This window comes from Erythranthe guttata, chromosome 4, assembly GCF_056151865.1.
Source record: "Erythranthe guttata isolate IM_541 chromosome 4, IM_541, whole genome shotgun sequence".
Lineage (NCBI taxonomy): Eukaryota > Viridiplantae > Streptophyta > Magnoliopsida > Lamiales > Phrymaceae > Erythranthe > Erythranthe guttata.
The window spans coordinates 11,991,146-12,006,413 of NC_142536.1; the positions used below are offsets into that span (position 1 = coordinate 11,991,146).

Below are 15,268 nucleotides of genomic sequence, written 5' to 3' on the forward strand. Positions count from 1 at the left end.
AGTTGTGTACAAGAACGGCATATTACATAAAGAGGGAGTCTTTAGTGTTTTTAATAAGTCCTATTAATGTACAATGTAAATCTGAACTAGTGAAATCGTGTTTGCAGGTCCACGTGGATGTAGGGCACATTTGTGTCTGAACCACATTAATTCCTTGGGTTCATTTATTTGCTTTAAGTAGTTTATAACTGTGTTAACACAAGAATTATAGTTGTAACTGAATACTATTTCCACAACTTAACTGTTACAACTTAGGTTAATTGATTTCTATAGGCATATAAATCAACAATTGGCATCAAGAGCCTCTCACTAGATAAACATAGTGTGTGATTTTGGGATTTTGATTTATTTGCCATTTATCTTCCATAGGAACTATGAATGCTCATATGGAAGGCGGTTCCACGACTCGCCCACCACTGCTTACTGGAACAAATTACTCTTATTGGAAGACCAAGATGAAGATGTTCATCAAGTCAATGGATGAAGATGCATGGCGCACAGTTCTGACTGGCTGGAAATGACCTGTTGCCACTGATGAAAAATGAATTCAAACTGAGAAACATGAAAAAGACTGGAGCAAAACTGAACAGATTGCCGCAAATATGAATTCCAAAGCATTCAATGCCATATTCAATGGAATTGATATCAATCAATTCAAAATCATCTCAGCATGTGAGTGTGCCAAAGAAGCATGGGAAAAATTACAAACATCTTATGAGGGGACAACCTCTGTTCGATTATCAAAACTTCAGATGCTCGCTACTCGCTTTGAGGATCTTCGAATGGAAGAGAATGAAACCGTAAGCGATTTTAATTCGAAACTATGCGATATCTCGAATGAAGCTCATGGGCTTGGTGAAACCTATCCTGAAGTCAAGCTTGTTCGTCAAGTGTTGAGATCAATGCCAGACCGATTCGCATACAAGGTCACAGCTACTGAGGCAGCAAGTGATGTGGACTCATTGCGACTTGAAGATCTGATGGGAAATTTGCAGACATTTGAGAACAAGTTGAACATCAGCAAATTAGATAAAGAAAGAAAAATTGCTCTACAAACAGTCGCTGTGACAACTTCATCAGTGCCCCCAGTTCCCATGACAGCACTCGAAGTAAAGCTAACAAAATCCATGTCTCTGATAGCTAAAAACATCGGAAAACTCGTGAATATGAATGGACATCCTACAAGTTTTGAAAGAAAACCCAGAAGTCCTACAAATAAGCAAGAAGTGAGGAAGGGGATTCGATGTAGAGAATGTCGCGGCTATGGTCATATTCAAGCTGAATGTGCAAACACTCTAAAGAAGCAAGGAAAATCACTTGCCACAACCTGGAGTGACAATAACTCTGAATCTGATGATGACAGTGAAGCAAGTGATGCTGAAACAAGTATTGACTTCTGTGGTACATGCAGGGTTACTGGTGTGACACAAGATGATGTCACATGTACTGAGCCACCACACCTCAGGTATGCTACTCGTAATCTCGAGAATCATAGAAATTTAAACACAATTTTTTTGCCCACAGGAGAAGATGATTCAGAGGATGATGAAGAATGCTCCATTGATGATTCAACAGCAACTGAATGATCTTCTAAAGAAATGTCATGAGGTTGGTGATGAAAACAAGCGTTTGAAGGAGAAAGTAAATGAACTGGAATAGGAGAATGAAGCAGTTAAAGTCAACCTGAAGGCCAAAATCGATGAGCTTGAATTGGAAAATGAGGCACTGGAGGTAAAACAGGATTTTGCTTTGAAAGATATTGACAATCTTAAAGAATTGCTGAGACATTTGCGAAACAACGATTGCAATAAGACAAGGCAGATCAAGAAAAATCCTCCTCCAATGAAAAATGCTGAACCCTGCCTCAACCTGAAGTGTGACAACTCCCCTGTCACAACAATGTTAGAAGCGTCAGTCAGTAAGTTAAATCGCACTATGATTCTTCCTTCAAACAGGTTAGATGAAATTTTAAATGCTCATCCCTCAAATCCTGATAAACTTGGTCTTGGCTATATTGGGAGTAAGTTCGATGGTAAACCTAATCCAAATCGAAAAATTAATTTTGTGAATAATATTGTCAAACCTACTCCACAACATGTTGCCTCACAGTCTTATACAAAAAAGTTTGTGCCAACTTGTCATTTCTGTCACAAAGTAGGACATGTTAGGCCAAAATGCTTTAAAAGATGGAAATTGATAAATAAGAGTTTAGCATATCAATCATCCAATTCCGCTGCATGGGATCACAATTCCCAAAGAAGATACTCTGATAATAAATGGATGAATAAGTATAAATGCAAACTGCTTTCCTGCTATTCTTTCTTTAAAAGCATGTACTACGAACTCTTGGTATTTTGATAGTGGTTGCTCCAAGCATATGACAGGTGTACCTAATTACTTAAAGAACCTGCATAATGTGTCTGGTGGACACGTTACTCTTGGTGATGGAAACAAGGCCTTTGTGAAAGGAGAAGGTAACTTGGATGTTGGAGGATTACCTAACCTTGACAACGTTCTGTATGTAGAGGGTTTGAAATCAAACCTACTCAGCGTAAGTCAGCTATGTGATCTATACGACTCAGTGTTGTTCACCAAGCGTATGTGTGAAGTGTTTGATCGAAACCACAGGTGTGTTCTATCTGGTTATAGATCCTCTGATAATTGTTATAAAATTGATCAAACTGACCAAGTTGAACAGTGTCCCCTCGCCACCTCTGATATCACAGATATGTGTTGTCATCGACTGGGGAATTTGAATTTTCAGGATCTAACACGAAATATCAATGCAGGTTGTGTGAAAGGTGTTCCTCAACTAAATTCCAATACACCAGATTTATGTGGCGAATTTCTAATTGGGAAACAAATTGAGAGTATTGGAACCGAAATACCAGAAGACAACATCACAGAAGTATCAGTGCCGACATCTTATGTCACAACTGAAGATGTTACCACTGGTAAAGAAGGTATGAAAACTTGCAATAAGCCCAAGGTTGACTACCAGGAAATGGTCAGGTATGTCTATCTCACTTCCACTGTTGAACCAAAAAACATCAAAGAAGCAATTCTTGATGAATTTTGGGTGTTAGCCAAGCTTGAGGAACTTGAGCAGTTTTCTCGAAATGACATGTGGGAACTGGTTCTGAGCAATGACAAGGTAAAGCAACTAGATGATGATATATTTATCTCACAGAGCAAATATGCCAAGAAGGTGGTAAGTAAATTTGGGTTGAAAAAGGCAAAGCCTTTAACAACAACAATGACCTCAATTGAGAAGTTAGGACGAGATTGTGACGGCACAGACGTTGATTCCACACTATACAGGAGCTTGATAGGAAATTTGGTTTATCTTTCTGCTAGTAGATATGATATTTGTTTCAGCGTAGGTATTTGTGCTAGGTATCAAGCTAGCCCTAAAGAGATTCATTTGAGTGCTGTAAAGCGCATTATCCTTTATGTTAGTAGAACACCCGAATTGAGAAAATGGTATTCAAAAGATACTAACAATTGTCTTGCAGGAAACAGTGATGCTGACTGGACTGGAGATGTGGATGACAGAAGAAGCATCACAGGAGGTTGTGTCTACATGGGTAATAATTTGGTATCTTGGTACAGTAAGAAACCAAATTCCATTTCCTTATCTAATGCTGTGTGTGAGTACATAGCTGCAGGTAGTTATTGCACTCAACTTCTTTGGATGCAACATATGTTAAATGACTATGGCTTTCATGAAAAACTCTTGCATATCTTATGTGATAATGAAAGTGCTATAAATATCTCAAAAAACCCTGTCCAGCATTCTCGAACCAAACACATAGATCTTCGACACCATTTCATCAGGAAATTAGTTGAGCAGAAACGTGTGACTATAGATTATGTGTCCATAGACAATCAACTAGCTGATATTTTCACAAAGCCTCTTGATTTCCTTAGGTTTGATTCCTTGCGTAAAGCGCTTGGAATTTGCCATGTGCAAAACTGAATTTTCTATGATAGTGCAATTAATACTTGTGTCCGGATTGCACTTGATTTTTTTCTCGGACATTATATGTGTCACCTGCTCATGTGACATCATTTTTGTTTGGGAACAGTAATGATGGGAGTTTTCATTTTGACTAATGGTTGTGTGTTAGTTTTTGTGAATTAATTTGTGTTTCCACAGTTAGCCATGATAGAAGTGTGCTGCCCCCTCTATCGGGAGTGATCAATGTCTATGACCTCATTCATCTCAAAGATCATACCTCTATTGGAAGAATTATGCTACCGCATATGCATTCCTGACTTCTATTTAAAAGCTATGTGGATTCTTAAGGAGGTTGCCCTCCTAATGTCTGCTTGAACATCATGTCAAAAAAAAAAAAAAAAAAAAAGTTGGGATGATATTCAAGCATATATTAGCAAAATTCTCCTTGAAGTTCACGATCGAATTGCTGTGCTAATCGCATACGCATTCATAACCCTAATAAAATTACCTAAATTATGGTTTCTTGAGTATGGTCATGGGGTTATAGTTATATCGTGCATCTAAGAGCTTGCTCGGTGGCCTTCTATTGTGATTCTCTTTAAGATTATCAAATTAACTCCTGAAAACCAAGCCCTCAACTTTTAATCTTGTGATCTTCTTGATTTTCTCTTCCTTATAATATGTGATTTTTTTCCTTTTAAATTTTTTTTTTTGAATTTTTTATATATATGGGCTTTGTGAATTTTTTGGCTCCTAGTTGTCTCTCGCCACGTGTCTATGGCCATGTCATCTGCTTTCTCTATTTTTTGATGTTTCGTGTGGAGAATATCTTGTTTGTTATTGGTCACGGATTTTGTGGGATCTTCTTCTGATTTGAAAATATCCGGTATTTGAAGAGTCCTCTCTTTTTGTGCCTCTTTTCTCGATCCATGTGCTTTAAATATCTGCCCCTTCTAGGGTTTCTGAGTTTATTGGGGCCTCTGGCTGACTATTGACACATGGCTGGCTTGATACGTGATCTGTTCGAATCTCTGAAGAAGCGTTTGGGAATATACTTTTGTTTTATCATGATGTTTGTGGGATCTGTTATCATCCTATCTTTTGGGCTTCTAGGAATTCTCAATATTTCTTATACTCGACCTCTCTCTCCAATATCTCTCTATGTTTTTCAAAAGCTACTCGTCTCTTCTCTTCTCTGTGCTCCACAGATTTACTATGGAAAGAGACAAATCAGTCGAGGGGTCTGAAATGAGGAAGCACAAACAACTGTGCATCGCCATCCGACAAGAAGTCTGGAAAAACGTCAAGGTCTGTGACGACAACAGTGGTCTATGTATTTCCCATCTCTCTCGTGGCAACAATACCGGAGCCCATACACATATGCAGTCACCAGCCCCAAGCTCCAAATAAGGTGTTGCCTCTGATCCGTTGAACAATATTCTGGTTGAAAGTGATCCTTCCATGTCTAAGCCAGAAGATGTGGGTGATGAAGACCATGTCGCAATTGAAGAAGCTACTTTCAGCGCCCATGCGCAACTTCCCCGGCCTCAAAGGAAGTTTGAGAGCAATTATGGTCTTGAGGATGAGTCATACGCTTCGAGTGGCCACCAATCTCTTTCTGAGCAGACCTATGCTACCGTTACTGCCCTACATCCAACTAGATCTGAGTCATCAGAATCTTCACCAGAGTTCTAACTTTCTGTTGATTCTCCATTGTTGGGTCTCGCGGTTACTTGCGAAGGGAATTTTTTCAATGTGGCTCGTGAATTGAATAAAGAGTTTTACTGGTGTAAGAATCAAATCACTGATAAGCCCTTTGTGTCAATGACACCATAGCTATTGTGATCACTGTATGCTGGGTTTCTCTGAAGCGTCACTCATGCTGTTTTTATCAACATTGGGGAGTACATCTTTGCTCAAAATGGAGCTCTTGCTAACTCTCGCAGAAAAAGTTGGAGTGATTCCTACCTTTTCCCTCGTTGATCTAACATACCTTGTCACCACATTTCTTAGAGGTTGCTTTCAAGGCGAAGAAGAGTTCACTTAATGAATCTGGACCCATGACATTTGGTTGCTCCTGAAATTGGTTGTATCAATGAGAATTTTACAAAACTTCTCGTGAGCATTACATCTGTAACTCCTGCCTTGATCAATGACGTTTATAAGTGTCCAAACGGGGTTACTTCCAAACTTCTGTTTCTAAAGATACTCTGGCCTCTGTTCTCACTGCCAAAGTGTTAAAAAAAAAATGGCCTGGTCCGAAATCTGCTTTTCATGTCTCTAAGCTGGCTCAGCTGTATTCGGTCCTGTTCAAGATAGGCATTTCGAACTGGTTTCCCACTAACCACAATGCCACTCCCAATCCCACCCAAGCTGAATTTTTATGGTGCATCACTCATGACCATAAAATCAATATTGGTGATTTGATTTTCAATCAGATTGGTGTGTTAGCCAATTCCCGAACCGAGCGTGAGCATCTGCCGTTTCATTCTCTGATCTATCAGCTCTTGATCAAACAAGGCCTGCCCACTCGTGATGCCACTCTGTTGGATCCTCCTGGCTGTCCTATAACTATCCATGGAGTCTATCTAGGCTCAGCTTGCTTAGGGATTTGCGTCTATTCAGGAACAGCTGCTTAAGACTTTGGCACAGTCTGGTCAGAAAGGGGGAGTAGCAACAACTCCAGATGCACCAGCAAAAACTGCCATACACAAGGGATAAACTTCAATGATGAAGCAGCAGTCCACAACCGCAAGGCAAAGCGTCCAGCAGTTCTCATGATACTGATAGCTCTCCGACTATGATTACTAAGGGAAGTTTCCTTAGTAAAACCTTTTTGTTGTCCTTTTTGAACTGCTTAAATTTATGTCTTATTTATGACTGTTATAGTTATGATTTCTTTCCTGCCTTTTGGATATCACCTTGGTTATGTTTACTTTATGCCTTGGGCTTGTTTTGGATAACTTTGTGTTGCAGGAGATTTTTCTGTTACAACATCTATGTGTTGCAACTTCTATTGTACTAACAGTATGTGATGCATGGGGAGTTAATCATTTCTGCAAAGAGAGAAAATCTCATATGCAGGGGGAGTTCTTGTTAAATATGGATTCTGACCAATCTATGCCAAAGGGGGAGATTGTTGGCGCCATATTTCCGGCTATTGAAGATCGAGGAAATCCGCCAAGTTTTGGAATTAAAAGATTGGCAAAGATTTGTTTTCCATATTTATTTTGGAATTTATTAGAGTCCTATTCTTATAATACTTCTATTAGGACTTAGATTTATTTCCATGTATTTTATTCTAGTTAGGTATCTTTTGTACTTATCTAGAATAGAAGTAGAAATCAACTAGGATTCTATTACCTAGTTAAATAGATTTCTTGGGGGTTCAAGTTAGGTCTTAGGGCTTATTTTCGTGGCTATATAAGCCTCCAAGACATACAAGAACCGTGTGCATTATTTGGGAGAAAAACCACTTCATAGCATCGAAGTTTTGCCAAGGCGTTCTGCGGAGCAGGACTGTGCCATCGTTGCACTGTGCCAACATATACAGATTTGCTGTATAGATCTCAAGGGAGATCAGCCGCGTTTTCTGAAGGGAGTTCAGGCTTGAAGAAAGTTCAAGGCACGCGGAGTGGAGCTGCTAGAGAGAGACACGGAGTTCGAGTTGTGTACAAGAACGGCATATTACATAAAGAGGGAGTCTTTAGTGTTTTTAATAAGTCCTATTAATGTACACTGTAAATCTGAACTAGTGAAATCGTGTTTGCAGGTCCACGTGGATGTAGGGCACATTTGTGTCTGAACCACATTAATTCCTTGGGTTCATTTATTTGCTTTAAGTAGTTTATAACTGTGTTAACACAAGAATTATAGTTGTAACTGAATACTATTTCCACAACTTAACTGTTACAACTTAGGTTAATTGATTTCTATAGGCATATAAATCAACAATTGGCATCAAGAGCCTCTCACTAGATAAACATAGTGTGTGATTTTGGGAATTTGATTTATTTGCCATTTATCTTCCATAGGAACTATGAATGCTCATATGGAAGGCGGTTCCACGACTCGCCCACCACTGCTTACTGGAACAAATTACTCTTATTGGAAGACCAAGATGAAGATGTTCATCAAGTCAATGGATGAAGATGCATGGCGCACAGTTCTGACTGGCTGGAAATGACCTGTTGCCACTGATGAAAAATGAATTCAAACTGAGAAACATGAAAAAGACTGGAGCAAAACTGAACAGATTGCCGCAAATATGAATTCCAAAGCATTCAATGCCATATTCAATGGAATTGATATCAATCAATTCAAAATCATCTCAGCATGTGAGTGTGCCAAAGAAGCATGGGAAAAATTACAAACATCTTATGAGGGGACAACCTCTGTTCGATTATCAAAACTTCAGATGCTCGCTACTCGCTTTGAGGATCTTCGAATGGAAGAGAATGAAACCGTAAGCGATTTTAATTCGAAACTATGCGATATCTCGAATGAAGCTCATGGGCTTGGTGAAACCTATCCTGAAGTCAAGCTTGTTCGTCAAGTGTTGAGATCAATGCCAGACCGATTCGCATACAAGGTCACAGCTACTGAGGCAGCAAGTGATGTGGACTCATTGCGACTTGAAGATCTGATGGGAAATTTGCAGACATTTGAGAACAAGTTGAACATCAGCAAATTAGATAAAGAAAGAAAAATTGCTCTACAAACAGTCGCTGTGACAACTTCATCAGTGCCCCCAGTTCCCATGACAGCACTCGAAGTAAAGCTAACAAAATCCATGTCTCTGATAGCTAAAAACATCGGAAAACTCGTGAATATGAATGGACATCCTACAAGTTTTGAAAGAAAACCCAGAAGTCCTACAAATAAGCAAGAAGTGAGGAAGGGGATTCGATGTAGAGAATGTCGCGGCTATGGTCATATTCAAGCTGAATGTGCAAACACTCTAAAGAAGCAAGGAAAATCACTTGCCACAACCTGGAGTGACAATAACTCTGAATCTGATGATGACAGTGAAGCAAGTGATGCTGAAACAAGTATTGACTTCTGTGGTACATGCAGGGTTACTGGTGTGACACAAGATGATGTCACATGTACTGAGCCACCACACCTCAGGTATGCTACTCGTAATCTCGAGAATCATAGAAATTTAAACACAATTTTTTTGCCCACAGGAGAAGATGATTCAGAGGATGATGAAGAATGCTCCATTGATGATTCAACAGCAACTGAATGATCTTCTAAAGAAATGTCATGAGGTTGGTGATGAAAACAAGCGTTTGAAGGAGAAAGTAAATGAACTGGAATAGGAGAATGAAGCAGTTAAAGTCAACCTGAAGGCCAAAATCGATGAGCTTGAATTGGAAAATGAGGCACTGGAGGTAAAACAGGATTTTGCTTTGAAAGATATTGACAATCTTAAAGAATTGCTGAGACATTTGCGAAACAACGATTGCAATAAGACAAGGCAGATCAAGAAAAATCCTCCTCCAATGAAAAATGCTGAACCCTGCCTCAACCTGAAGTGTGACAACTCCCATGTCACAACAATGTTAGAAGCGTCAGTCAGTAAGTTAAATCGCACTATGATTCTTCCTTTAAACAGGTTAGATGAAATTTTAAATGCTCATCCCTCAAATCCTGATAAACTTGGTCTTGGCTATATTGGGAGTAAGTTCGATGGTAAACCTAATCCAAATCGAAAAATTAATTTTGTGAATAATATTGTCAAACCTACTCCACAACATGTTGCCTCACAGTCTTATACAAAAAAGTTTGTGCCAACTTGTCATTTCTGTCACAAAGTAGGACATGTTTGGCTAAAATGCTTTAAAAGATGGAAATTGATAAATAAGAGTTTAGCATATCAATCATCCAATTCCGATGCACGGGAAAATCAAAAAAACAAAAAAAATAAATTAAATTGTGGTTTTTCGTGCTGACGAGCACGGGAACACCATGTTCCCGTGCCCTGGAAGACGGACGCATGTAGTTCCCGTGCCCTAGAGGACGGAAACTAGGACATATCGTCCCCTAGGGCACGGGAACCCTAAATGTTAATTTTTTTTTATATTGTTATTAATATACTAATTATTATTTGTTATACCTTAATAGGCTAGTGAAGGTGGTTTTGACGATGAGTGTGGAACTGAATATGACAACGAGTACGAGGATCCCAACATGTGTTTTGATGTTCCTCAAGACACACCAACAACTTCTGAGGATCACAGTCAATATTTCAATGTGGGTGTTGAGTTTGAAACTGGGAAAGAATTAGTGGAATGGGCAAAAAAAATGGGTGCTACTCATGGTCATCGATTGATAGTAACTTCAAGCCAGAAAAACATTTATATAGTAATTAGATGTCATGTGTCTGGGAAGGGACGTGAAAAACGAACCGAATGTGTGAAGCAACGGAATGTGGGAACAAAGAAATGTGGATGTCCATTTCGTATATACTGTAGCAAAAATCGAAACGATGGACTATGGCGAATGAATTTAAAAAATGGCATCCACACTCACTCAACGCTACCGTATCTTACCGGACAAGGACCAGATAGTTGTTTGACACCAGAAGAATACGAGGTAGTGAAGTTACTTAGAAGGAGCCACGTGAAGCCGACATTAATCATGGATCGATTGAGGAAGGATAATCCACAGACATCAACGAGTGTGAAACATGTCTACAACCAACTTGAGAAGATGAAAAAGGAGAATATGGCGGGGAAGACTGTGATACAACATTTGATGTCGAACCTTCAAGAATCTGGATATGAATATTGGTATCGAAGTAATGAAGCTGATGATACACTTACTGATTTGATGTTCGCTGCTCCTATTTCACTGAAACTTTTGCGGTTATTCTCTCACGTTATATTGATGGACTGCACTTACAAAACCAATAGGTATGTTGTTAATTAGTATTTAGTATTGTGTTATTGTATATTGATTGCATTTGATATTTATGTATTTACGTAGGTATGAGATGCCACTTCTGGAAATAGTTGGAATCACCCCTGTTGGTCACAATTTTACAATTGTTGTTGCTTTCATGTCACATGAAGATGCAAACACGTATGAATGGGCTTTGAGTTGTTTGAAATGTGCATTGGGGGGGCTGGTACCTGATGTGATATTGACGGATCGTGAATTGGGACTCATTAAAGCAATGCCCCAAATATTTCCAGATTGTGCACATTTCTTGTGTTTGTTTCACATCAATAGAAACGTGGAAAAAAATGAATCGAGATTTATGGGTAGTACTAAACACGGGGTGATTTTCCGGCGCGTCCATTGGGCAAAATTATTGGAATAAAAAACAGAAGAAGATTACTATGAAAATTACGAGGAAATGGTTAGACGCTATGGTTGTTACCCCAAATTGATATCATACCTTAACGATACTTGGCTAATATACAAGAACAAATTCGTGAAAGCATGGACTAATAAGATTTTGCATTTTGGGAACACGTCGACTAATAGGTATTTTCGGTTTCATTATCGTCTTGTATTTTATATTATATTGTGGGCGTTTTTAATCATTAGTTGTTATTTTAATGGCTATTAACAGGGTGGAAAGTGCTCATAAATCGTCGAAGGGTTGGATTAGTGCTTCTACCGGCGCTGTGAACACCATTCAATATCAGCTCGACTCCGGGGTCGAGTATCAACTTACCAAGATCAAGGGTGAGTTTATGCAGTTTAATCCGGTTGCATAAATCATCGTATCCGGTATTTCAGGGTTTGATATGCAAAGTCACACATAAAGCATTAAATTTGCTTGATGATGAGCTCGATAAACCGGGGTTTCAAGACCCATCTCTTTGTGATCACGTTCTGTGGGTTACTCATGGACTTCCATGTGCATGCCAAATTGCGTTGAAAATCCAGCAACGTGATACATTTATATCTATGGATCTAGATCCATTTTGGAGTACCATGCACGTTGAAGAACCAGAAATACCCGAAGCACAGGTGTATCGTGAATCAAATATGAGAGACCGGATAATCAGACTAGCCACCGAAGTGTTAGGAAATGATTACATGACTCAAAAGATGACTGCTGATTACATGAATAGCGCTATTAATCCAGACACCATCCACTTGACAGAGCCTGCATATGTTATACCGAAAGGAAGGCCAAAGGATAAACCGACGAAGAGAGATAAATCCGGTTGGGAGTACCCACCATTCCCGCGGAAGTCGTCTACTGATGAAGAAAAGGGTAAATCGTCTGGAGGTTCTAAGGGTCGAAAAAATACTTCTACCGAAACCCCACCATCGAAAGTAACCGATCCCGGTTCTGGTCGTGGACGGGGGTGGGGTCGAGGGAGTGGTAGATCAAGTGATGAATCCACTGCCAATCAGAATCGTATGCCGATGCCTCGAAAGGAACCGGGCGAGGAGCTCAATTTCAGATCTTACATCCCAGGTTTTGTGGCAGGATCTATTGTGTCGTATGTTAATGTTATAGCAGATGGAAACTGTGGGTACAGATGCGTTGCAGAAGCAGTGTTCCGAGATGAGCACAGGTGGAGTCGTGTGAGGAGAGATTTGATTGCTGATATGTACGAGCGATTTGGTACGTACGCATCGCAAAATGGTCAAGATGAAGTCATCCGATGGATTACAAGATGCGATTGGCAAGAAGGACCGTGTAGTCGGGACAAATGGATGTCATTTCCGGATATGGGAATGTCGATAGCGACTAAATACAATGCGGCTTTGGTCTTATACGCCGTTGGCGGAAGTATAACTTACTTACCTCTAGTAGGTCCGGGTGAATTATCGGATATGATCCATATGGTGTTGTTAGGAAACCATTTTGTCCTTACCCAGTTACCGGTTAATTGTCCTCTACCACCTATCACTCCACAGTGGCGACCTGTTAGAGCCGCAAATCTTACCCACTTGTCGGAAATGTTCGAAGAACGCCTATACATGTGGCGTCGTTTATCTAGGTTGGGATAGGCATTTTATTTTAGTTGGTATGTATTTGAACCTTGTTATTTTATTTTAGTTGGTATGTATTTGAACCTTGTATTATTTTATTTTAGTTGGTATGTATTTGAACCTTTTATTATTTTTTTTTAGTTGGTATGTATTTGAACCTTGTATTATTTTATTTTAGTTGGTATGTATTTGAACCTTGTATTATTTAAAACGAGGAATTATTTTATTTTGGTATGTATTTGAACCTAGGATAGTAAAAAAAATAACATAAATAATAGTCAAACAAAAATAACATAAATAATAGTCAAACAAAAATAATCGAAAACAGTAAATCAAGTCCAAAACATAGACAAATGTCACAAAAAACAAATAAATGTCAAACAAATGGAACGATCGTCTACTGTCTACCCCTAGAACTCCTCGAGGTGCCACTCGTCCCACCTGGTCGCCGACGCGGTGGTGGCATCTCCATAAAGTCGTCGTCGTCGGAATCTCCAGTCTGAGAGGGGATAAACCTAGAAAACGTGTGTGTGGCTCCACACGAGGCTGTAACTGCACACGTAGATGCTCGGGTATCTCGTGCATGTGCGGATGGATGATACGCACAATGTCATAGAAGTCCAGCTGAATAGGAGGGGGTCGTACGACTGGCGGTGGTCCTTGTGGCGCTGGATCCCGGTTGATGACGTACTGATGCGTACGAGGAACGTACCAGTCCATGTACCGAGTAGCAGTATCGGACGGCGGCCATGCTAATGTCCTACCGTCCAATGTAATCGAGCTGGCAGCCAGGTCCATCCACCCCTCGCCTGGAGGATCATACCGTACCTGGTATGTCTGTCCTCCAAGCGGACCACGTAGGCATGACTAGATTATATTACATAAGTACCTAAGTTATACTAATTAATACTACATTATTAACATAATCTATTCAGTATAATATATTATATTCAATACAACTTGAATACCTGGAGCAGTAACGTGTAACCCTGTAACCCCTTCACGTGGGCCCTATTAGCCAAACCCAACTGCCGGTATAAATGAGCCAAGACAGCTGCACCCCAAGCATACTCGCCGACGTGCTCGAGATCGGAAGAATATCTCATCCACGTTGGCTTGAACCTGTCTATACTCCGGTCGGAAAACAAAGCCATACCGATCAAAAACGTCAAATATCCTACCACCTTCTGCCGACAAGATCGGGACCGACTGCGCACACGCTGAACAAACTCCGACCATTTTATCCCACTATTGCCGAGCTTGGCATGCGCCTCGACCATGTCCAAATCAAGAACCTCAGCTAGCAACAACTCACACATAGGCCTCTCCTCAACAGAATCACCGTGCACTGCTAGACCGTCAACACGCAACCCAAAATAAATGCGACATCATGTAGGGTGATCGTCATCTCACCCCAAGGCATGTGGAAACTGTTCGTTTCCGGCTGCCACCTCTCTATAAATGCCCCCATAAGTCCCTTGTCCACATTTTTCATGTAGAAGTGCTCGAGTGAGTCTAGGCCAGATGCCTCCAGTAGCTCTAACTCATCCTGCCCGTAAGGAGCCATGAGTTGCTTCAGCTCATGTTTCTTAAAATCATTAAGCGCAGTAATCTTGGACTCACATCGCCCGACGTTGCGCTCCTGTAGAATTTCTAATTTAATTAGAAAAAGTATATTAAAATAAATATATTTAAAATATATAAAAATAAATATATTTAAACTTACATGTCCTGCCCAAATGTAGTACGCAATATGACTCTTGAAACTAGGAATCATCCTCCAATCAGTCGGTCCTCCTGGAGCCGGACCATGTAACACAAGTGGGCCACTAAAAGTGTCGAACTCGTACCGAGACTTCCGTGCGCGCGCAGCTGGGACGGGAACATCATCAAAATCGCTCCCAACATGGTCCTGCTCCTCCTCGTGTCCCTCGTAGGGGATACGAGAATCTGCCCCTAAAGATTGAATGCTACCCGCCATAGATCTAGAACTATGTTCTATGTGGGGAATCTCGTCCACGACGGGTAAATCAGTGCCGCGCTCCATAACTCTCCTACGACGGTGAGATGCAGTCATACGAATGCCCTCCGCTTCTGCCTCGGCTTCCGCCGCGGCTTCCCCGCCATACCGAAATTTAATCTTCGGAACTTTATCCGAACTCGAAGAAGCACCCATAAGCCCTTTCCCTTTGTCCTGACGTGCCATCTGTAAAAGATAAACAAACTAATTAAATAACATAATATCAAAAAAAAAAAAAAATCAAAAAAATTGATTTTCCCGTTCTACAGAACACGGGAACTTGAAGAATCTTCAAGTTCCCGTGTTCTGCAGGACGGGAA

At 40.3% G+C, this 15,268-nt stretch overlaps 1 protein-coding gene across 1 annotated transcript; it reads left to right on the forward strand.

The window, feature by feature from the left end:
• The first annotated feature begins 374 nt into the window (after positions 1–374).
• On the forward strand, positions 375–4,278 carry LOC105954566 (uncharacterized). Its single transcript, XM_088817506.1, has 7 exons — positions 375–500; positions 591–1,436; positions 1,525–1,608; positions 1,660–1,910; positions 1,956–2,032; positions 2,385–3,668; positions 4,160–4,278. Exons 1-7 carry the CDS (start codon positions 375–377, stop codon positions 4,276–4,278), a joined length of 2,787 nt encoding a protein of 928 aa, XP_088673632.1.
• Positions 4,279–15,268: the final 10,990 nt, after the last annotated feature.

What these genes read in the sequence shown, in the direction of transcription:
- LOC105954566 (XM_088817506.1), top strand. Translation starts at nt 375, where the DNA reads ATGAATGCTCATATGGAAGGCGGTTCCACGACTCGCCCACCACTGCTT. An exon ending in TTCTAAAGAAATGTCATGAG is followed by an intron (nt 1,609 to 1,659) that starts GTTGGTGATGAA and finishes GAACTGGAATAG; the next exon opens with GAGAATGAAGCAGTTAAAGT. An exon ending in GTGTGAGTACATAGCTGCAG is followed by an intron (nt 3,669 to 4,159) that starts GTAGTTATTGCA and finishes GTGTTTCCACAG; the next exon opens with TTAGCCATGATAGAAGTGTG.